The 23,785-nt window shown below is 40.2% G+C and overlaps 1 protein-coding gene across 2 annotated transcripts; it reads left to right on the plus strand.

Moving 5' to 3' along the window:
- The first annotated feature begins 383 nt into the window (after positions 1-383).
- cables1 (Cdk5 and Abl enzyme substrate 1) lies at positions 384-20,664 on the plus strand. 2 transcript variants are annotated; one of them, XM_068341326.1, is made up of 10 exons: positions 384-1,070; positions 10,219-10,290; positions 10,413-10,505; positions 11,360-11,437; positions 14,150-14,255; positions 14,930-15,086; positions 15,219-15,322; positions 17,294-17,400; positions 17,491-17,698; positions 18,221-20,664. In XM_068341326.1, exons 1-10 carry the CDS (start codon positions 511-513, stop codon positions 18,359-18,361), a joined length of 1,626 nt encoding a protein of 541 aa, XP_068197427.1. In that variant the 5' UTR covers positions 384-510; the 3' UTR covers positions 18,362-20,664. The 2 variants fall into 2 exon arrangements, with proteins under 2 accessions (XP_068197427.1, XP_068197428.1); XM_068341327.1 differs by lacking the exon at positions 11,360-11,437.
- The last annotated feature ends 3,121 nt before the right edge of the window (positions 20,665-23,785 follow it).

Consider the following 23,785-nt stretch of genomic DNA (forward strand, 5'->3'; position numbering starts at 1 on the left):
GAAACGTGGAATCCATGCTGTCAGTTCCGACCGATCGCTACGCACTCGTTTGTTCTGAGAGAGAGAAAAAAAAAAGCAAGAATCAATGACGCCTCACTACAGTAGGATGTTTGACACAGAAAGCAGAAAGTTCTAACCTCATTATTTTTTTGAGGAACATCAAGTTTGATGAATAAAATTGTCTCCCGACAGGTAATACCGTCCGTTTCTTATTGTTTTAGGGACGATCGGGCCGTGTAATTTCGGTACACCCTGTCAGAGCAGCGAGCGGAGGCTCCAGCAGTCTGAAATGATTTTTTTTTAAACACGTGTTCCTGAGAGCCCATTGGTCCAAATTTTCCCTGCGCTGCCACAATACTGCACACACGTGACCTCCCTGTTTTCACCCAGTTAAACGCATGTACTTAAAAGACAGGCCACTGCCATTCACCAACACAAGCACGATTATCACTATTCATGTCAGCAAGGTAAGGCTTCTGCTACGGAGACTCTGATCGCTGGACGTGGACCATGGCGGCTGCCACGAGCAGCAACACATCCACGACCACGCTACAGATCAAGCACTCCAGTATCGAGCTGACGCGGAAACGCATAGACCCGAGGAGGAGGCAAGCGGCGCTGTCTTTTCTGAGCAACATTTCCCTCGATGGGCGACCTGTGCAAGACGACGCAGACAATCAAACCGAGCAGGAAAACTCGCTCGAAGCTAGGACTATACAGAGCCTGGTTTCTCCCGAGCGCTCGGCGCATGGAGCTCCTAGCGCCGCCGGAGCAGCTGCTGCTACCACCGAGGCGCTCGCCTTAGAAAACCAGGCTCTCCTCACAAGCAGTCGTGCCAGTTTTGGGACTGGTCCCGCTGCTGCCCAGGTGGGAACGGACACAGAAGGAGATGCCTTCATGCCCGCCACGTTCGGCTCACCTTTCTCCGCCGTCCCACCCTCGACTAGAGGGAGGCTGCAGACTTACACTCAGGGAATCCTACCTGCCCCTTACTCCAGGCAGTCCTCCCAGAATTATAGCCTGGAGGGCGGACAGATGGTCAACTCGGCAATAGAGCTGCAGAGGTCAAGGTAACTATGTGCTTTGGAAACATGCAGTACTGGGTGGATGGCTGAACTTTGTGTAAACTGAGGTCATTGCAAGCGAGAACCCCCCCCCACCCCCACCCCACCCTGCTCCCCTTAAAAGTGTGCAAGACTCCAAGGGCTCCGAAACGATGGTGGAGCTCATTGAAATTGTTCTTTCTAGTTGTTGTTGTTTTTTTTTTAAACAGCCCCCTGAATTAGTATGACTGCATGCCACAATAAAGTGCAGGATAAAGTTCATGCATTATTCCATGCATGCAGCCATTATGATCCATTGGTCTGCACAGACACATGTGGAGCGTGCTGTCTAGTGCAGAAGCTGTGGAGCTGCAACCCGTTGTCCTTGGAGAAAAGGAAATTGAAACTATCACTTTCGTATTTGCACAGAAATATGCTTCTTTTTTTTGACCACATTTACACTTAATAATTTTAAGTGACCTTTTCTAAGCTTGGTGCACACCTGCTGTCACCATGTCTGTAAACATCCTGTAATCCAACACCCCTGTTTAACTGCTCCACATAAATGTCTTTTTATTGTTTACCCTCTTTGTCCACTTCTTCACACTGGAGGCACAAGGACAATCTGGAGGGCTCCCTTCACGCTCGCCAGTTGTCAGCAGCAGTTGCCTCTCACCATCCTTACCTGCTGTCATGTTCTCTTTGCTCCTGTCCAAAGCCTCTCTTATCCAAATTATCTCCCTCCGTGAAGAGGCACTTCCTGAGAAGTCTGACAGAGAGAGAAAGAGAAACACTCAATAGTATTTACTGCTGTTCCTCTTTGTGACATCGTAGAAATTACACTGACAATCTTTAAGTGCTCACAAAATCCTTAATATGTTTCTTTTGGTAGCGACAAAAGGATATTGCATATATTTTTATTACATTCATGATGACACAATTGATCTTTTGCTTGAGAGTGTCTGAGAAACATTTTGTGTTTGTCAGAGGTCATAAAAGTACAAATCAACAAAAGAAACCCTACAATGAAGTGTATCCCTTGCAGCATGAATAACTGTAGCTTCCAAAACAAGACTTGTTGAGTTACGTCAATTCACTCAATCGCACATATAATCCTCTGTCACCACAGTTCTAATGTTCTTCATCATGCAAAGACCAGTGCTGCTAGATCTAGTTAGCTAGCTGCTGCTAGTTAGTACTGTTTTCCTTCAGCTACTGCCTCTCAGGTTAGCTCTTGTTGTGAGCAACTTCTCACAGTGCGACAATTTTGAATTCACTTCCTGCATAAGTTGGGTGCCTCTCTCAGTAACAGTTCTCAACTTAGACAAAGAAAAAGTCTTTTCAGCCTGTCCTCAGGGGCGCAGTATTATTTTTGTATGAGGTGTTAACATCATAAAGCATGTGATGTCTGGGGATTGTTTTGTATCATGAGATGGTTGACTGAAGAACTCGATCCTGTCCTTCGGGTAACACAAGTTATAGTCATAACATTTCTTTTTAGATCGTATCACCCAGTGTCCCTCAACACATGGTGCTATGACTTAAGGACCTCCCAAATTGAAAGTTCTCTCTGTCAACAGAAAAGTCTCAACACAAGGTCAGCTGTTGGCTCATTCTGAAGACTCAAGTCCAGTGGCAACATGGATGAGAGATATTTAGAATTGGAAAAGGTACAATTTGGTCATGGCTAGCCAAAATCGATCTGCTGAAAACAAATGTGTGAGATGATCGAAAGCTCTAGAACAAATACCTTTGACCTCATGGTACGAGTGATCCCTTAGCTGCTGTTTTCAAGATCGAAGATACACTTTAAGAACTGAAATATTAAAATAATTTGGTTCAAACTAATATACATGACGGGAACAACAGTCAGGATGTAGTTGCAATTCATATTTTTTTTGTCTTTCTCTACGTGTGAATGCAATAAGTCAAACTTCTCAAACGTTTAACACAAACAGCTGTGCAAGAGCCTGCCTAAATGAATAATAAGAAATTGGTATCCCTCCATCTTCAACCACTTATCCAGGGCTGGGTTGCGGGGGCAACAGTCTCAGGAGGGATGCCCATACTTCCCTCTCCCCAGACACCTGTTCCAGAGGCTGAGGCATCCGGAACAGATGTCCGAGCCACCTCAGCTGGCTCCGCTCAAGGTGGAGGAGCAGCGGCTCTACTCCGAGCTCCTCCCCGGTGACTGAGCTCCTCACCCTACCTCTAAGGGTGCACCCATCCATTCTACAGAGGAAACTCAGCCGCTTATATCCGAAATCTTTCGGTTATGACCCAAAGCTCATGACCATAGGTGAGAGTAGGAACATAGATTGACCGGTAAATCGAGAGCTTCATCTTGCGACTTAGCTTCTTCACCACGACATACCTATACAGCAGAACTGCAGAAGCTGCACCGATCCGTCTGTCAATCTCCCGTTCCATCTTTTCCTTACTCGTGAACAAGACCCCAAGATACTTAAATTCTTCCACTTGGGGCACATTGTGCCCTCCACCGACATGAAGAGGGCACACCACCCTTTTCCGGTCAAGAACCGGATGTATGGTGTATTGGGTGACAGTTGTCAGCATGGGGCTCTATGACTCAATCCCCGGACAAAGAAATTGGCAAAATTATTATTTAGAATTTTAAATTAAGCATCTGCCAACTTTCTCAGACTAATGTTTGTGTTATGAACACATTTTTGGTAGGTACCAAAATTTTTTAATATGCAGCCCCAAACCACAGAGTTGTATGTTTGGCATCTGATATCTGTACTGGCAGTCCGTGGGTCAGTCAGATTGCTTAACCCCCTGACTGTACCCTGCTTTTGGAATGTGTTTGGAGGATGTCCACACAGAATGAATTCTAATGTGGAGCAGTAAGGAACCTGTTGATGGAGAGCAGCCATGTTCCACCAGCACACAGACAAACTCACTCTCTGCACAGAGCCTGGCTTGTCTTCTGAGGGCAGCTGGTGAAAACGTGTCCAGAGGTCATTGGGTGAGTGAGGCAGGATGCCCAGACATTTTGAGAAGCAGCATGGCTCTATGCTCTGTACTTGCTGCTGTTTTCCATTCTCCCTGGGGCATTGGAGCCCCCCCCCCCCCAAAAGAAAAAACAACAAAACTGTTTTGCCCATTCAGGAAGGTTGAGTCTCTGATGTGCCACCAAAATAGACTTTGTGAAGCCAAACCTGCTTTAAACCAAATACTCATCAGATTGTAAGGCATTATAGTGATGGAAGAATTCCTTCCATCACTTCCACCCATAAAAAGTGGACATGTTTTATGAAGTGTGTGTTACACTTTGAACTGATCCAGAGTTCTCATAAACTGTCAAAAGTTAGAATAACTTTGTTAGAGGTTTTATGATGTACTGGAATAGATTGAGTTTGATAATTATTCTTGAAGCCACGATCAAAACTCACCAGGATGTTGCTCATTTTTTATATATTTGTTATGTTTTTACAGTTTACAAGCAATGATTTGTAATGAACTGTACTTCAACTACAAAGTTGAAGTTTGGTCAGTACAATCGCAACAGTACCAAAGGTCTTCTCATAACTTCAGTGGTGTGATCATGGAAGAGCAGCAATTTTCCATGTTGTGCGTGAAACAGGAAGCTGTCCTCTGTCTATTGCCCAGTCTGGCCCGAATGAGTATCCTGCCCTGAAGACATCTACATGCCAATATGCAGGCAACTGGAAGTAAGCCGTCTGTGACAAACATGTAATGTATGGGGTTTTATCTTTACACTTTATTTACATAATCTTTAGACAAATAATTTTATACTTGACTGGAGATTTGAGAATGAAATATCCTGTAAAACTGTATAATATTGCATAATATTATATTCTGGTCTGTTGAGTACATTGGCCAGCACAGGTTGAACCCTGTACCTGACCACATGCCCCCCCCACTCTCTCCCACTTACCCTGCTTTCTCTTCAGCTGTTCCTGGCACACATTACAGGTTAAAATGCCCCCAAAAAAGTCACATAATGTTTTATAAATGCCTTTAAAATGTAGGATAATAGTCTGAATTAAAAAAAAAAAAGTACTCCAGTAAAATTTTCTGGCATCACAGCCCTTCAAATTTTGAACTGAGTATATAGTTTTGCTACTGTGATCTGTTGCACAGGTAGCTACTCAAATTATTAAATGTTGATCTAGCATTTTACTGCATTCATAATTGTTCTATCATTACTAAAGTGTGCACATTAGAAATAAGGATTACGTAACAAGGGATACTGACGACCAAGTCTTTCTTTTTATGATGACTCAACATGTGCCAAATAGGACACTTAAAGATACGGCATATGTATTATCAAGTGGAATTATCCGATTGACACAGAGTGGTTTTCTTCATCCCTTCCTTTTAAAATACAAGCAGGTCATAAATACTGTAAAGTCATGCTTCACAATGTTTTGACCAGCCCTTTTTTCCATGAGGCAGCAGAGGCTGTGCTGTAAAACAAGCAGCTCAAATCATTGTATTGGCCCCATGGAGTTTTCGTAGCATTGGGTCACATACTTATGTTTATGAGGCTGAGTGGTGGTTCGCTGATGTCATGGTTGGCACATTCACAAGACTGTATGAGAATGTCTTGGTGGCTGAGTTGTCAGCACACAGCAAAGCCCTTAAGATTTGTCAAGCACAAGAGAATGTAACAACGGTCAGCGTGTTTTACACAATATTGTTTCAATTTGGACCCTGAAGTTATGTTTCACAATATGCATTCTACTCTTTCTCAGTCCAGACATCCAACAATGTCATTGTAGTTATGTAGATCAGAACTCCTTCAGCAGTATTTCTTTTTCATTTGTTTCTTCTTCTTTTTTTTACCCATTTATTGCTCCCTTTTGCTGATGCATCCTATCTGATGCATCCTCCTGGAGATGTTGCGGATCAGAGAGAACTGGGTTTTTAGATATCAGTTTAATCAGTTTCTTAGCCTTATTTGTTTTTACACGGTGACTTTCCAGCAAAACAGAAGACTGTCCTGTGGCAAACAACCAAAGGAATATATGTCCAAAACTGTAATCAGTGCATCAAAATACCACTCTTACATTGTATGTCTTCATTCCATGGCATCGGTGGGTAGATTATCAATAGCTTTTTGAAATGTTTTCATTGCAGGAGGATTTTTCTGGCAGTAAAACTGGCGATGATAATGACACATGGTTTGCATTTATGAAACATCCTTTAAGAAAATCCCTCCAGGCACAGTTGTAGGATATGTGTCTAAACTAATAATAAAGGATGATTGTTGTTCCTCCTTAGCCACTGATTTCTGCTGAGGTCTCTTTGATATTTCTAACCAGGCTTTGTTAATGTCAAACTGAGTAGAAACTGAATGTTCTCTGCCTCGCTCTTCGAGTTGTCTGGGCTGAATGAATAGCCTGGCTTGTGTTATTGTTTCCAGCATGTCCACCAGCCAGGAAAACATCTTTTGCTATAAAAGCACGTCCTGTAGTGTAAGTCTTTGTAGTTCATTTATATACCCACAGACTGGAAACATGCTCTTCAGCCAACTGGTGAATGATTTTTGAAGAATACCAAGAATTAAGACAGTTCAGGTCTGGAATATTAAAAATATCACAGTGAATGGAGGCTAATGTATCTTGGATTACAAAATCTGAAATTTTAAGATTTGTAACGTGTAACTCAAATTGTTGTGTTGCCATCTCTTACTGGTAGAAAGTGCAAGACAACACTGGCAAGGCTAAGTTAAACGAGGAATTGAATCTAAAAGGACATTAACCTTGGAAAATACTTGATGTGTAGAAGCAGACTGCTCAAACTTTTTTAGCTTTTTTTTTGTTCTGAAGAAGAACTTTGTGTAAAACCGTAACTATTCATAGTGCATATTAGAATATGATTAATTTATTAAGATAGATTTTTTAAAAATCCATACTTGCATTGACTTTTAGTCCACAACAAACTGTTAACAAAATATTACCACATCATAAAGCTGCAACGGCAAACATAATACTGTTTATGCATCCAATAATAACAAGAAAACATCTGTTTAAAATTCTCTGCTATGCTCACTAGCTAGCAGAACATTTTATAGTACCGGTAACTTTGGTACTGGTACTATTGTTTCTTGCTGGTCTGGTTGGCCATACTGACCCGAAACGATTGTTCCTCATCTTTTTAAACACCTACACTATGTTTTTTGTTTTTTTTGGGGGGGGGGTTCTCTAGTAAGTCATTTGAAAGTAGATCTGGGTAGATTCGTCAGGTGATATACTGTATTTCCAGTCACTAGAAAGGAGCCACTCAGAAGGTAGAAGGATGCTGAGTTTTGAATTGCCAGGCAGGAGGCCTAGAGGAAGTCCAAAGAGGAGGTTTATGGATGTAGTGGAAGAGGACATGAAGGTAGTTGGTGTGAGAGAAGAAGATGCAGAAGACAGGGTTAGATGGAGGCAACTGATTCGCTGTGGCAACCCCTGAAGGGAAAAGCCCAAAGGAAAAGAAGAAGGAGCCACTCACTAGATTTTAGTGATTGGCTCCTTTCACATTACACACAGTCATTTGATCCATTGCTCATGCCATCAAACCTCCAGTTAGAGCCTCGCTAACCTGAACCTGACACGTAAGTTGAGTAACCTTTTCAATAAAGATTGAAATGATATTATCTCTAATTTTTCATACATGCCACGCTGAAGTACTTTTTTTTTAATCTCCTGGTGCATGAAGATGCAAAGAAGTGACACCTCAGAAATGTATTCTTGTTACTTTCATTCATTTAAAGTTAACAAAGGTATTTTTAGGAATAAAATAATGCCCCATTGTAGAAAACAGATTGTCTTGTCCTCTTGGGCTTAATTGAGTCAGTAATAGATTATGAGACCAGACATACAGATGGCGCCTGTTTAGTCTAGTCACATTTGCTCGCCTGGTGTATATGTCAGTGTTTTTTATCATCTTCTTCATCATCTTTTAAATATGTTCAGTCCTGTGCCTTCCTTTGTCCTGTCCTCAGGTACCCTCAGCTCATTGAGTTGAAAATTTTTAAGAATAAAGAATCTTTTATTTATCCCACGATGTTACACATGTTATAAAGGCGTTCGGGCTGCAGTACTGTCACTGAACATTGATCAGTCATCTTAATTTCTAAAAGAACTGTTAATGTCACAGACCCTCATCCAGCCAATCAGCTTAGCGTTTTGTCTGAAGAATGATGACCATAAATCCCATAATGCCACTACTTTCACCTTTAGGAAGACAGAATGTCCCTCAAATAATGACCATTGTCCTCAAATTAGCAAAAACAGTGTTGAGATCAAGTGTTATTGGCCAAAAGTTCCTTTCATTGTAGTTTGATCTCCTTCCCTCTATACCAAGATCTCTTTGGTCATAACACAGAAGGTTGACCAGAATAATTGACGTTGCTTTTTGTTTGCCTCAACAGTCTGGCTCATGTAAACACTCATCTCGTTCCATCTCCTCCAGTGTACAGTGTTCAATCAGCTTGCGTTGGTTAAAACCCTGGGAGATCCTTAAGGACTTTGTTATCTTTTGTTAATCTGTCCTCATGCTCTGTCGTTTATTAACCATATTCTCTGCTTTTATAGCTGCGTTGTCTGTCAGGGTCAGATTGTGTGTCTTAAGGCTATAGGGTCTGTGTAAAACGAAAGCCTGTTAGACAATGTACCACATGCACGACGTAAACAGCCATTTGTTTATACCCATACTTGGCTGTGCCTTGAGGTACGACTGCTGTAAATTCATGGAATGCCAAATAAATGAGAGAATGTGTCCTTTGTCTTTATTTCTCAAGTAGATACGTGGATTATGTCATTATGTTGAGGCTAAACAGGCAATTACAAATAGAGTATCTTCTGGATCACCACAGTCATACTTAGCTCTCACATGAGTCTGTTACTTGATCTGGCAGCTGATCATATAAAAGTGACCCAATGGCATTGGCCTGTTGAGTCGTGCGACTAAAATGTGAAATAAAGTCCATCTGTGACAAAATGTGTTGCACAAAGTGCCCGCCAAGCCAGTTTGTTATCCTCTTAACACCTCTGATCCTGGCAAACAGCCTGAGGAGGACTGAGAAGCCTCATGGTCGGGTTAAAGGACATCCTAATAAGAGCAACTTAGTTTTTTAATTAACCAAGAGCTTTCTCAGCCAGTTGAGGTTATTATACCATAGTTTGACCTTTGTTCTAAGGCCTTCAGTGACCTCACCACATAATGACAAATCACTCTGAATATCTAGTCAGATTGTAAGGCTTGTTTACTATCTCTGATCAGATCCTTGTCTGTTGGAGCCCTGTGCACAACCACTGAACAATGCAAAACAGTTTGGGGTGTTTTGTTAAATTAAAGCATTCACTCTTTCATCAAATAAAAGTGTTTATTTGTTTTGTTTGAGTTTTTTGTTTGTACCATTATGAAAAAAAATTCAAAAGAGACACTTTGCTGCACACTGAGCTAAATGGACATCTGTGTGTACAAACTGAATTCTGATTTACTACAAAAACCATATTAACTGCAATCCATGAGGACAGAGATGGATTTTTATGACTTATTTTTGATATTACTTTGGAATTAGAGTTAGTCTTCTTCTCCTTTCAGCTATTCCTTTCAGGGGTCTCCACAGCGAATCAGTTGCCTCCATTTAACCCTGTTTTCTGCATCCTCTTCTCTCACACCAACTACCTTCATGTCCTCTTTCACTACATCCATAAACCTCCTCTTTGGTCTTCCTCTAGGCCTCCTGCCTGGCAGTTCAAAACTCAAAACAATGTTTTGAGTTGGTTCTTCATAATTCCCCCCCCCCCCTTTTCTTCTGGGGGGCAGTAGCTCAGTCCACTAAGTATTCGGCTGGGGACCGGAAGTCACCGGCCATAACATCGGAGTGTGAGCTGGCAGTGGGAGATACCAGTTCACCTCCTTGAGGTGTCCCTGAGCAAGAACCCCGCCCTTGCCTCCCAGTTTATACATTGCATGCTTGAAGGTGTGTGTGTGTGTGTGTGTGTGTGTGTGTGTGTGTGTGTGTGTGTGTGTGTGTGTGTGTGTGTGTGTGTGTGTGTGTGTGTGTGTGTGTGTGTGCGCTTCGGGGGCCTGTACACACATTTACTGTATATAAGTGTTAAACAAAAGATATAACAGTGAAAAGATCATTTCCCCATGGGGACACTAAAGTGGATTTCTTTCTTTCTGACAGACGAAGACTCATCTCTCAGCGCTCTTCACTTGAAACGCTGGAGGACATTGAGGAGAATGCTCCTCTACGCAGGTAGCAAACGCCTTACAAATACCATCCATCTTTCCCCCCCTACTCTCCTGCGAATCAGTTCAGCGGTCAACTGAAACGGCTTCTGTGGTTTTTATGATGCTGATGTTTTGTGTCTGTTATAGATGCAGAACCTTATCAGGTTCACCCCGACCAAAGAGCTTCAAGAAGATCCACTTCATAAAGAACATGAGGCAACATGATATGCGCAATGGAAGGTATGAAGGCAAACAAGGCCATCCCTTAGTCAGTAAAAGTCCTCAGCTGATAATGGCAGGCTACCCCAATCAATGAACTACAGTTTCTCACATTACAAGGGACATTGGTAGGCAAGCTAGCCGGGTCTTCTCACTGCATGTCAGTCCGAATCCTGAATGAAATGCAAGTGATTGAGAAACCTTTTAGTTCACAGACCTTAATCTGATTTAAATTCAATCTAATCTTGATTTTGTCACCATTCACATGTCGGAATCCCACTCCAAAATCACTGTACTTAAAGTTAAATTGCACATCATCATGTCATGTCGTATCTTGCACAAGCATGTATTCAGCATTACAACTCCACAAAATGTAGAGATATCTGGTGTAGGTCAGCAAATTATTTAATATCGGAGTGGGTTACAGAAGCATTCAATACAATTACTTTTGTTCAGTCATTACATGAAGTCAGCTAATATAATAGAATAGTTTTCCCTGTTATCCATGTCAGTGACTCATGTTTTTTGTTTATGGTTCAGTGCCTGAGAAAGAAGATTCATCACGTGTTTGTGAGTCACAGCTATTAAAAGAAGTGACTTTAAGGCTGTTGTTCTCTCAGCACTGTTGATCTGGTCACTGTGGAATCTCAGATTATATAGTGTAGACAGAGTAGGTTAAAATATAGCTGTTAACTCAAAAAAAAAAAAAAAAATCATTGTTTTTCCCCCAAACCACTGTCTACATGTGCTGCAATACAACACACACAGACACACACACACTCGTATTGAAGTCTCAGCCCATTCTTATTTTTATTCCAACTTTTATCCTGTGAGATAGATATTGATTAGCCTGTTTACCATTTTTGTTTTTATAGGATAGTCCTTATCAGTGGCAGAAGATCCTTCTATAGTGTATTTTCTGTCCTGCCCTATCGAGATTGTAGCCAAGCAGGGTATGTATCCTACAGCATGCCGATCCTCGTAACCTCCGTCTCCTTCCCATTGTTTCCTCATCCTTCTCCTCCTGTGGATGCACTCTCCTCTGACTGGCATATATTTCTAAGGGCTGGTTTTGGTGGATGCATTTTTTTTTTCTTTATTGTAGAGGGTTGATTAAAAGCTAAAACGAGCTTTTGTCATATATGTAGTCTGTAGCCTAGCCTGATGCTTATCGCTTATATTGCTTTTTTCCACAATGGTGCTGGTTGCTTGGGGGCATCCTTTTTGTTCAAGTCAACCCATTTTTATCTGTCGTTAACTGTTGCTGGCTTTGCTGCTCAGCATTTAAGAGTCAGCGCTCCTTGGAGCTCCTTCTCCGCTAAAACCCTAAATTACCTTCATATGTCTTGTCTCATGCTGGCTGCCATGTCTCCTGCATGTGCTGCACACGGCAAAGGCGGTTTGCAATCTACTAATTTTGCTTTTTCTTTGTCGCAACTTAATATTTGTTGGTGCGAAAACATGAAAGAATCTCTGGTTCCGCGGTAAAAGACACCGTCATTCATCCTTAAAGCCAGGAAAACCTCACGTTGACACCTAGGAGACAAATTAAATCACAGCTAACCAACTCGCCTAATCCTGTCCAGGATAACAATCAAAACAGTACACAAATAAAAGTACATTATTAGAAACACATTTGTGAAGGATTAATTCTTCAAGGGATACAGTGGGTCTCTCGTTGAAAATCATAATGTTCTTAAATTCGACCCTCATTTAGGCATCCGTGAAACCACAGCTTTTTGTACATTTGGAATAAACAAAGACATGTATGAATTGACAAATACAATAACCTTAATTAGAAAAAGTGTTCAAGCGTCTAAAATATTTTTTTTTAAAAACATTTATTTGACTTATGTTCAGAGGTGTTAGTCTTGGGTTTACACTTTGTAAGATCTGACCAGCTTCTCTGTGAAGACTTTGCATGATTTGTCTGCGTTGTCATGGATTTCTTTTTGTATATATTTATCCCTGCTTATGTAATGTTCCAGACATTGGATTGTAGTTGTTGGCTTGCGTATTGAATATTTAAAAGAGTTTAACAGAGAGGACAAATTTCCTCTTAATGATTAATATAGAGCCATTTAGTGTTGCTTATGTTTTAGCTTACTTTGAGTGAAGAGTGGGATGGATTTTAAGGGGAAATTAGTACAAAGCCAGCAGACCCAGCCCTAATTTTTGTGTGAGCTGTAGCATAAGAGTAAAGTAGCCCATATTTGTTCACTTTTTTCTTGTACATTAGAATTTATTCTCAGACAGATTGTAGATACACAAACAGGGCCTTATTACATAACACTCCTAACATGAATGTTTGAGCACAATGATTCCCATTTGTGCATGTTTCATCGGCCCATCTCATGATTTCCTTTCATAGCACCTTATTCTCAGTAGACTGAAGCCGGATGATATATTTTCTGGTACTTACAAAGCTCTCTCCCTAGAAAGCTGTCTTTTCTTGACTCTGTTAATTTAATCCCCACTCTTCCGTGAGACGTCCGCCGCCTTGGGATTTCCATGTTTTGTGATGCAACAAGGTCAACATAGTGTCCAGACGCGCCTGTTTGTCAGACGAGAATGTTCTGTTTTCATTATGACAGACCGAAGACAGAAATTATCAAAGCACTGGGGGAGTCATGTGAGGGCCCCCTGGGTAATTTCATCTTTTTATCTGGTTCTCTCTCAAAACCAAAGTCATAACCACGCAAGGGAAGACAAGGGAGGACAAGACAGCATTAGAATTTATTGTCTGTCATTGTGATTTCTCTCTGCAGTATAAATATTGATATAAAAGAAGGGTGAAATTAACAGTGCTGCATTTCCCTCTAGGATTGTACCAAGAAAACAAGTCCAAAAATCAAATAACTGTACACAAATAACTTCTCAACTGTAATTGTGGAAATATTCTTATGTTCAGGTACTCAAAGTACAAATATTAAACTGGAGAGAGTTTTCAGATCACCTGACAAATTTGTGTCAGTGTGGCAAAGTGTCAATGAGGTGTCACACGCACACATCACACACACACACATATCACACGCACGCACACGCGCGCGCGCGCGCACACACACACACACACACACCCATTAGCAGTGACTTAAAATCATCAAATGAAGTCACAGCAGTAACCTGAAATTACTTTAATTACTATGTTATGTGGTTTCTTGTTCACAATGAACTGCCAATTAAAACTGACATAATGAGCAAATAGCTTTTATTTTGTAGCCGCCTGCATCAGCCTGCAGTGCGTCTCAAAATAAAGAAATATTTGACTAATATAAAATGTGTTCAATGGAGGGCTGCATGCTGTTTGCTCCACTCACACACTTGACACTATTTCAGCATCTGAATTGCTGCAGATCTTCCACATCAATAAGGCATTTCAGGTATTGGTGAGGCAGCAGCTGAGTCTGTAGAGACTGGTCTCTTAGAATAAATCCAGACTTGTCCTCATCCTTCCTCCCAAAGCTGATTTCCCTGAGTTGTTCCTAAAAATATAGGAAATGACCCAAAAACAGCTGATGAGCACAGATCAACACTGCATGTTAAACGGTAGAGATGTGGAGGAAAGCTAAAATAAGCTTCTGTTACTGTTAAAGAAAGATAGGAGTCAGAAAAAGATGCACGGTGGTTTTTATGCTGAACGCTCTGAAGGTCTTGTTGCTCATTAGGGATGTAAAGTTGGAAGGAGGGCGTCAGCGGCACCCGTCAGGAGGTGTCAGTGCCAAGGAGATGGTGATTGGGCTGGAGGGAGTGGAGCTGGGAGCTGATGGAAAGGTGAGAAGAAGAGGGATGTATGAGGATGAACGTTGAAGAAGATACACTTTATTGATCCCCTCGGGGAAATTACATAAACAAGATAATTACATTACTCTTGATAACAAGAGTAATATATTTAACGCAACTATTCATAAAATGAACAATTTGATAGTGGAAATATTCTAATATATTTTAATGTTCCAATTGACCTTTAGTCTGTAAAGCAATAAAAAGATTATTTTGTTGTTAAAGTGCTGAGATAATAATGATAATAGAAGTCATAGATTTGTCTGTACATGAGACAACTAAAGTATATGCACTCAATTTTACTTTAGTTTTTTTCAACAAGAGAAATATTGAGCATTAAATACATACCATACAGGATATGTTTAGTGTTTTTGTCCCCATGTAGCGGAAAGGAATCATATTATTTTTACTGCTTATTTAACCTCTGGATGAAAATATTTTAGTGGTTTCCACAAGAAAAAGGCTTTCTTTTCTGCCAGTGGTGTCCAGACTCGTATGGACGACCATGTTGGTTTTCTGGAGCCGTACAAAACGGAGCCATTGTTAATGTTACTGTTGCCATCTGTGCTTTTTCCAGCTTTCGCAACATCCGTTAATCTAAGCTGTGATTGAAGAACAATCTTTTTTCAGGCTTTTGTGAAATAATTTCACACCCATGTCTGCAGACTGTGTCCTACACCCAGTTCCTGTATCCCACTAATGTACTGGGCGGTCGACGAAACACCATCGACTCCACCTCGTCCTTCTGTCAGTCTCGAAACGCCAGCCATAAAAGCCTTAGTCTGGGTCGAGCCAACAGCAACCAGAGCAGCTTAGACACCGGTCAGTCAGCTAGCAACAAAAAAAAAAAATTCAATAGGAGTGTTGTGCTGTTTTTTCTATAATGCAGTTTATTTTTATCAAGCAATAATGCAGAAAAGACGGTGTTATCAACTTCACCATTTGTTGTTGCAGGGAATGATTTGGGGGACTTTCGTGAGTATGACCCGAATCTGCTGGATGACCCACAGTGGCCTTGTGGAAAACACAAGAGAGTCCTCATCTTCCCCTCCTATATGGTGAGAATGTGTTCTAGCTGTGTGTTTTCCCAAAATCACTACAACCGTCAAAAAAAAACCCCACACAATTGCACCCTTATTCTCTGGAGAGCAGAAAGGAAAAGACTGCCCTTGTTCCAATAAGGATTCTCCGCAACCGATCGAGCTGTTTTTGGTTTTTCACTCTGATGAAGCGTCCGTCTGTATCTTACTGTTTAGACTTTCCTTTCAAAAGTTATTTTTGTTTTTGCGGTTCTTTTTTGTGCTCTGTTTTCCCACCACAAACAAGAACAATACTATCCCGGAAAGATTTGTCTTCCCCTGAAGTTTCTTTCCTTTTCTTTTAATTTTTTTTTTTAATCAGCTGTTTTTGAAAAGAAGCCAGGAATATGTTTCAGACAGTTTTTAATCAGCGAGGTCAAAGGCTGAGACTCTCCCACCTTCTAGGACCTGAATGAAATGTTTTGTTTTTTCCCAGTGCGGCAGGCAGGAGCTCTTTAAAAGCTCCTTCACCACAGCAACAATTTATTATAATTTTTTTCTTTGGAAAGGAATGAATGTTTTATCGTGGCTGGAAAAAGAAACAATCCTGACTAGACTCTGACCTCATTCTTTCACAGGCTTTGTTTTTATTAGGGAGACTGTCAGAATACACAAATAGGACTGACATCGTTCAAATGGTCAGTCAAGGCCAGTCGATGTTTTGTTTTTTTTGTCTTCCTACGATTACAGCACCCAGCGAGCAACAACAATGGCTATTGTGTTTACTACAGGAATAGAACCAATAAATTCAGAGTGTTTCACTGCCTGAACTGGGAATACTAGGAAGACTCGAACTGGACTTTCAATTTCTAGCTGAGGATAATTTTGGCATCTATAGCTTTGAATGCGTCCAGGAAGGGGCATTCTCCCTCTAGTCATTGTGTAACAATAAAGAGAATGTTAGGTGAAGTTTATTTCTTTATGACTTATGATAATGGTTCTCCTTCAGAGGTCCCCATCAGTAGCACTGTGTTTAGTGTGGATGACATTATATTCCCACATCTTCACTGTAATGACGCAGGCATAGTTTTTAAAGCACCACTGTTCATAATGTGATTTTATGAACAATCTATTCACCACGGTAGAGCAGCACCGAGTTAATATAATCAATGCTTTTGTCTGTGAAATTTTTATTTTTAAACTAGATCTGGCATTTCTGTCTGTTAAAGCGCTTTGATGTGCTGATGTGATTAAGCGCTTTAAAAGTAAAGTTAATGTATTGATTGATTATTTAAGTACTGCATGTAAGAAAAAGGTTCCAAAAAGTCAAATGACATTTTATTTACGGCTACGTTAAGAAAAGCAGCACATTTACAGAGGTGTTTGGACGTAAAGTGACTGAAATGAGAACATAATTCCACAAGTAACTTTCACTTCAATCTAATGTCAGTGCTCACATCTGAGAGCACAGCAATTTTTCAGCAAAGCTAAAGTACATTAGATATTTTTATTGTGTACTTTTACTTGTAAGAAACATGATAAAAAGATCTTGAAAAGAAAATTAATAAATACAACAAATAAAGGAGTTTTGGATAATAACGTGTGCTATAAAATATAGTTTGTTCTTTGGGGAAATATCAAAGTGGTGGCACTCATGGCCAGACATTTTACTAAAACATTCCCTCATGCTAGTTTTTAATTAAATGTTACCCAAACAGAAGTAGACAAAGAATTTGATGGGACTGCTTTCAACAGAGGATTGATACATATTTACAAAAGCAGGATGTTGAGTTTTGAATTAATGCAAGACAAACCAATTTGTGTGTGTTGACGTGTCCCACTGATGTTTTTAACAGTGTTTGGATTTTTGTGTTTGTATAATCAGTCCCGTTGTGGCTTCGGTGTGTGAAAATCCTTGTTGTGAGACTTTGGAATCCAACATCTCTGTGTTAGGATCCAGTCGCTGTCCTCATTTTCACACCACTTCTGTTTTTCTTTTTTTTTTTTCAGACTACGGTCATTGAATATGTGAAACCATCTGACCTCAAGAAGGACATGAATGAAACCTTCAAGGAGAAATTCCCCCACATCAGGCTCACACTCAGCAAGATTAGGAGGTAAAACACAGAGAAATGTCTAATAGTGCTATAAAGTCTTTATTTCCTCATGTTTCATTCTTCATTCTGTATTTTTTTTCATCTCTGCAGCTTGAAAAGGGAGATAAGAAAGTTGGCTCAGGACGAATGTGGGTATGAGGAACCTACAGTCGCAATGGCGTTCGTGTACTTTGAAAAACTCGTTCTTCAAGGCAAACTTAACAAGCAAAATCGTAAACTCTGTGCCGGAGCTTGTGTCCTGTTGGCAGCCAAGATTGGTGGTGATCTCAAGAAACACGAAGTCAAGCTCCTCATTGATGTGAGTTTTTTTTTTTTTTTTCAGTTTTCCTCAGTTGTTCTGATATAGATGAGGTACAGCGAAGCCACAATCCAACAAAAAGGATAATAAAGAAATCAAAAGAGGAAGAACAAGCGTTGATTTTTTTTTTTTCTAAAGCCTGATAAGATAATCAGATAATCCACCCACAGTGGTGAAATTTTCAAGGAGAGTCAAAGCTTAGATGACCTGCAATTTTTAATCAAATGGTTTCTGCTACCCCTTAATCGTAGGTGGCATGGCCTGGAGATCACTGTTTCTTTTATCCAATGCCATCAACATCTTAAAGAAATTGTCAGTCTTCCCGTTGAAAAAAAGTCAACTGGACTTATTGGAAAAGCATGAAAGCAAAGCACTTGAAAATGTCTGAAATTGTTTTACTACCACTGAATTGCTCCAAACAGCTGTCTCCCTCTGTCCAAATTTGGAGTGGGACACAGCAGTGTCAGCCCTGATGATTTTTTTTAATTAAAAGTTGTATCTTTTTAATTCTGATTCCTACAGAAACTGGAAGAAAGACTCCGAGTGAACCGCAGAGAGCTGATCGCCTTCGAGTTCCCAGTTCTGGTGGCATTAGAGTTCAACCTGCACCTGCCAGAACATGAGATCATGCCCCACTACAGACGGCTGCTGCAGACCTCTTAGCATTAGTGACCCATCAGGAGGACAACTGCCTATTTCTCCTCCTGATCATCTTCCCCCCCTAGCTCTCTCCTCACCCTCCAACCTGATAACATTAAGGCAACTCTTCATCACTACCAACAACACCCCTCTTCTACTCAGAGACCTGAAATCAGCCAAAAGGACACATTTGTATAACTTCTCAATGTTTCAGTCATTCGACAACACGACAGACACGTGAATGAAATAATTCAACATATGCAAACAACTGTCTTCGTCTTCATTTTGCATATTTTAGAGCTTCGTTTCTCAGTTAACTCAAATTATTGTCATGTTTATTAATCGTCTCTTTTCATTAATCCTTCGTCTTATAATTTTTGGGCATGATTGGTTGCATCCTGACTTGCGTAAAAATGAACAGAGCTGATTTTGGCTGGATTCCATTTCCTCAGTGACAAATTTTTTCTCCTGTCATCGCTTTAAAAGTGCACTTTTTGAATATTTTGGGAAAAGTGGGACTTTTTTTTTTTTTCTATTGAACTTGGGAACCAACCCTGAAAGATATGTGTTCATATATGACCTCGAAGTCTCATTCCTCTTTCGTTTTATTCCTGATTTTTATTTTCTGGGACTCTGCATGAATAGTGAGTGACATTTGTTTGTACACAAGTACTTGCATACAAGATAGGACTTCCTATTTTCACTGAAGCATTTCATTAATTTTCTACCAATTAAATGCTTGCTATGGACTCATGGAGACCAAACTCGCTTTTATCAATGTCAAATTTCCTGTACTCTATGTTAGAGTGTATTGCTAGCACATTTATGGTGCTGTAATTGGGACTGGCAGGTAAGTTCTGAAGTTCATGAGGACAAAACTGGCATTAAGCTGATGTGGATCAGCAGCAGACTGGAAGCAGAGTGATCTAATTGTAATGGAGCATTGTTTATTACCTGGAAACAGGCTTTGACTTTGAGCCAGTAGCGGTTGACAGGCTTCAGGTACATCTCTGTATAGCTGACCTGAACTCTGACCTTTTTGGAGAGGTAAAACTTAAATCAGAGCCTGGCAATGATGAATATGGATCAAATATTTACATATAACTTGAATCAGCATTTATTGATTCTGAGGGGAAAAAAATGAATCCAACAAATAAAAAGTATTTATTTTGCATGCTTGTGAATGATTTTCTCTTTCCTGGAAATTGGTTTGCACCAAACAACAGATTATGGAAACAAAAAGTAAGGTTTATTTGGAAAGACGGTATTTAATTCTGGTCCGAGTATTAATTTTTGTTTTAGAAAAGGATCACGGCATAAATCCAAATTGCATTGTGAAATGTGTGGATTAGTTGAACAGTGCTGAGCTTATTCCTGTCTGCAAGCCCAAAGAGTTTGTGAGGAGATGCACACTAAATACTCTGTGAGGACTGACTCATGTGCGACACACACGACCAGTGTATGATTGTAAATAAATGGTTTGCTTGTTCAATCAAATCAAGACTGATGTGTTTTTGCTGTAGCTCAATGTCACCTCAAAAAAAACCCAGCTGAATTGTTTGACTTCAGTGAAACCAGAAAGTTTGAATAAAGGTGTATAGATCAATATAAAATCTAGTTTGACCTGCTTTTCTCGTCACCTGTCTGTCTTATGATGTACTGTATATAAGTATAAAAACTAGGAACAGCTGCAAATGTTTTCTCATGTGGAAGCATTTTGAATTCACACTTCAGGACATATTAAACTGGTGGACATTAAACTGTTTACACACACTTCTCTCTGAATGTATACAGGTGGTGCCTTGTTTTTCAGAATTCCACCACTGGAGGTCAGAAAACAGGAAGACGCTTTAGGGGCTTTTCAGATTCTTCTCTCTAGATTAAAAATGAATCAAATTTCAAAGTTAAATAAGTTTAGCAGTTAAAGTTATTTTAAATGTAACACAGGGACATATATCTCCTTATCATGGCTGTTACGGGTGTGGTCTGAGGTGACACAGCAACATCACAACTGTAAACAGCTTTCATTCTGAACTCTGATTGGTTACTGTTAAATATGTGACATCACCATTTTTTGACTGAGCCCCACCCACTAGTGAGAAATGACTAAATCCGTAAGACACATCTGTCAGAATAACTTTGACAGAGGCTTGTGTTTATTTCTCTCTGAGCCATCGTTCAGTCTGTTTCAGTAAATCACCTTATTTGTAAAAATGTCTGTTCAGCTCCTCCTGAAGATCCCAAAGTGTTCCCAGGCTGGGTAACATGTATAATCTCTCCATGACGTGTGTATCTGACCCACAATCATGGCACAGTATGCAAATTAATTTCCAGAAAATAAAAAAAAACAGGGAAACGCTGAAAGTTTGGGCTACAGCATCCTGTCAAGGTTTCCTTTGCTTGTTGCCATTTTGTTTTTGTTTTTTGTTTGTTTTAATACTTGATTCTCCACGATTGTGTCAGATGATTACCAGCAAATTAAAAGTTGGGACAATATACAAAGTGTGTGTGTGTGTGTGTGTGTGTGTGTGTGTGTGTGTGTGTGTGTGTGTACATACCTATATATATGAATACTTTCATTATTCCATGTCCCAACTCTCTCTCATATATATATACAGTATATATATATATATATATATATATAATTGAGCATAACTTTATATAAAATTGAACGTAATAATTTACAATATAATCATTGTCATCGAACCAATCAGTTAGGCTACGCTTGTCATTATTCTATTCAGGTGTTTGAGCAATTCACAGCTTTCCCTTTTTCTTGTCGACGCTCTCCCTACTTATTTAAGACATATGCATAAACATTCTAAACATTAAAGATTGTTTTTAGTCAGTTTTAGTGACAGTGATGACCGAATTATCACAGACTGATCGGCAAATTCATAAATCCCACCATGAAACTATTCTGACTTTGACAGCACAATAAATTAGTGTGAGCTTTGAGCTGTGGCTGGAGGTGGATTGCACCTGTGACTATGATGCAATCCAAGAGGTCAGTTTTTCATCATCTCTCCTGCTCAACACATCCAATGTAAACAAGACCCGTAGTCACGCCAGTCTCGTGCAGCCATCAAAACAAACAGGCCAAGCCTGAGTGTGAACATGGCATGTGTGGTTAAGTCCCTTCCATTGACAGCCTAATTCCCCTTCACTGCCTCATAAAAGGGTCTATTGACAGCCCTTCCTGAGCCCAGCTCACACATAAGTGACCCTCATTGTGAAAATATGTGTACCATCATTTGGGGCAAGCTTCAGTCTATTGCCCTTCCCTTTAAAATAACAGCATTTGGCTGAAATGGCATTTTACACCTTTCCTGTCATGATACTGTGACTCTGGGATTTTACAGTAGTTTGTAAACAAGGAACTATTGAACATAGATGACTTTAGTGCATTAACCGTTTAAAGACACTAGCTTGAAAACAGTTAACAGTTTAACATTTTTCACTATGCATTCTGGATTGTGTTAATATTACATTTAAAAAAATCTCAAATCTGGATAAAATGTCAGATGACATAACCGGTGTCCTATGTTCCAACACCGTGGAGGGCAAAGCATTGCAGGTAGACCTGGGAATCTGATCCTCTCATCGTGTTTAACCAGGCTACCTAATCCCTTTATTTCCAACCAAAGACTAGAGCTCAGAGACAGACGAACCCTCCGTAACCAAAAACTAGTGACGCAAAGCAGGACATTAAATACTCCTTGCACTTACTTATTGATCTTTAAAGAAAAACCACCTTTGCAGCAGGTGAGCTGGGAGAAAGAACAACAAAGTGTTTGAAAAACACAGACATGACAAGAGCTTTGTTAACAATGTGGGTTTGGAGACTGGTTTGATGATGTTAAAGTAATACTATTTGGCTTTATTGTTGCTTTCCATTCTCGTACCATAGTTTTAAGCATTTTTTTTTCTGATGTCAAGTTCCGAAGGTGAAGTTTTTCTTTTTCCATCCAGAGCTCACCACCAGGAGGTGATCGGTTGACAGCTCTGCCCCTCTCTTAACCTTAGCGTCCAAGACACACGGTTGGAGGTCTGATGATGCAACAACAACAAAGCCGATCGTTGACCTTCGGCATGTCCTGTCCTGGTGCCATGTGCACTCATGGACATACCTGTGCCTGAACAAGGTGTTCCTTATACACAAAATGTGACTAGCAGAACAATGGAGTCCCCGGTCTGTGCACCATTTAGGAACCCTTCTTCTTTTCTCTGGCCGACACAGTGTGGACGGTTGACAAAAATTATTTGAAACTTGAAGTCTTGGAATTTTAAAGGAGCTCAGGCCCAGCGAGGTTAGCAGTATTTGTAGATGTCATGTACTGTACATTTAGAGTTCTAACTTTCCCAAAACTTTATATCATGACAAACATTTTCCAGACTTACTACGCCCATGTAGTAAAAATGCTTCACAAAATTATGTTTTCTGAAGGAATTGAAGATGACATACATTCCAGATTCTCTGACTCCTCCGATATTATGGGCTGTAGACGTTCATTGCAATCATGCACTAAAAAACATTGATGTTCAAATGTTGGATCTTCCCCCCCCCCACACATATTTTCAGAAAGTGGGAGACTTCTAACCATCTTTGCTTGGTACTGCCTGGGATGTCACTGAATAAGGAAATTTAACACAGCATTCAACTGTTTGTAGCCGGAGTAGAAAGTTACATCCTTGTTCCTTTCCTTTTCAGCATCTTATTGTGGTATTTTACTGTGTAGGGTCTGTCTTGCATAAAGTAAAAACAGGGCTCGACGGACGGACAGGAGGACCCATACAACCAATGCAATCTATTTAGGTGTTAATGCTCAAACGCTGCAGGATCCATTCAGGTGTATCAGTTCATATGTTCCGTGGCCTACTTTACAACACCGCTTGCAAAGGCAAGAACTGCTTCTCTTCGTAAAACACAAATTAGGTCACTCCCACTTGAAGTGACCGAGAAGCGAGAACATGAAGCAAAGCTCCGTGGATGGATCCGGGCGCCCCCTGGTGGTGATTTCACTAGCTTAATTTAAGCACTACCGAGAGCGCAAACCTGACTTTGGTCTCTTCACATTTTCTACTTCAACGCCAGTGTTTCACGGTATTTGTAGTTTTTATTCTATTCAGGTTGTAGTCAAGCCGTTGGATTTTTGAAGTAGGCTTTCTAAACCCCAGTGATCTATAAGGGTAAGGTGACAATTCACAAATTCAACACAGAACTCCTCCAAGGTGCCAACATCTGTAATTTTACAGATTTGTGCTTTTTTAAATACAGTGACATTATATGACTAAGATTCATGACATATTCTTATTATTCTTAAAGTTTTCCTTGGGTAGGAGTCGGAGAAAATGGTGATGATGTGATTTATGCGCTGTGTTTTCTTACTGGGTGTCGGGTCCGAATCAACGAAACAAATTCAGTTGTACTATTTTAGAGATAAACAA

This window comes from Antennarius striatus, chromosome 18, assembly GCF_040054535.1.
Source record: "Antennarius striatus isolate MH-2024 chromosome 18, ASM4005453v1, whole genome shotgun sequence".
In the NCBI taxonomy this organism is placed as follows: Eukaryota; Metazoa; Chordata; class Actinopteri; order Lophiiformes; family Antennariidae; genus Antennarius; species Antennarius striatus.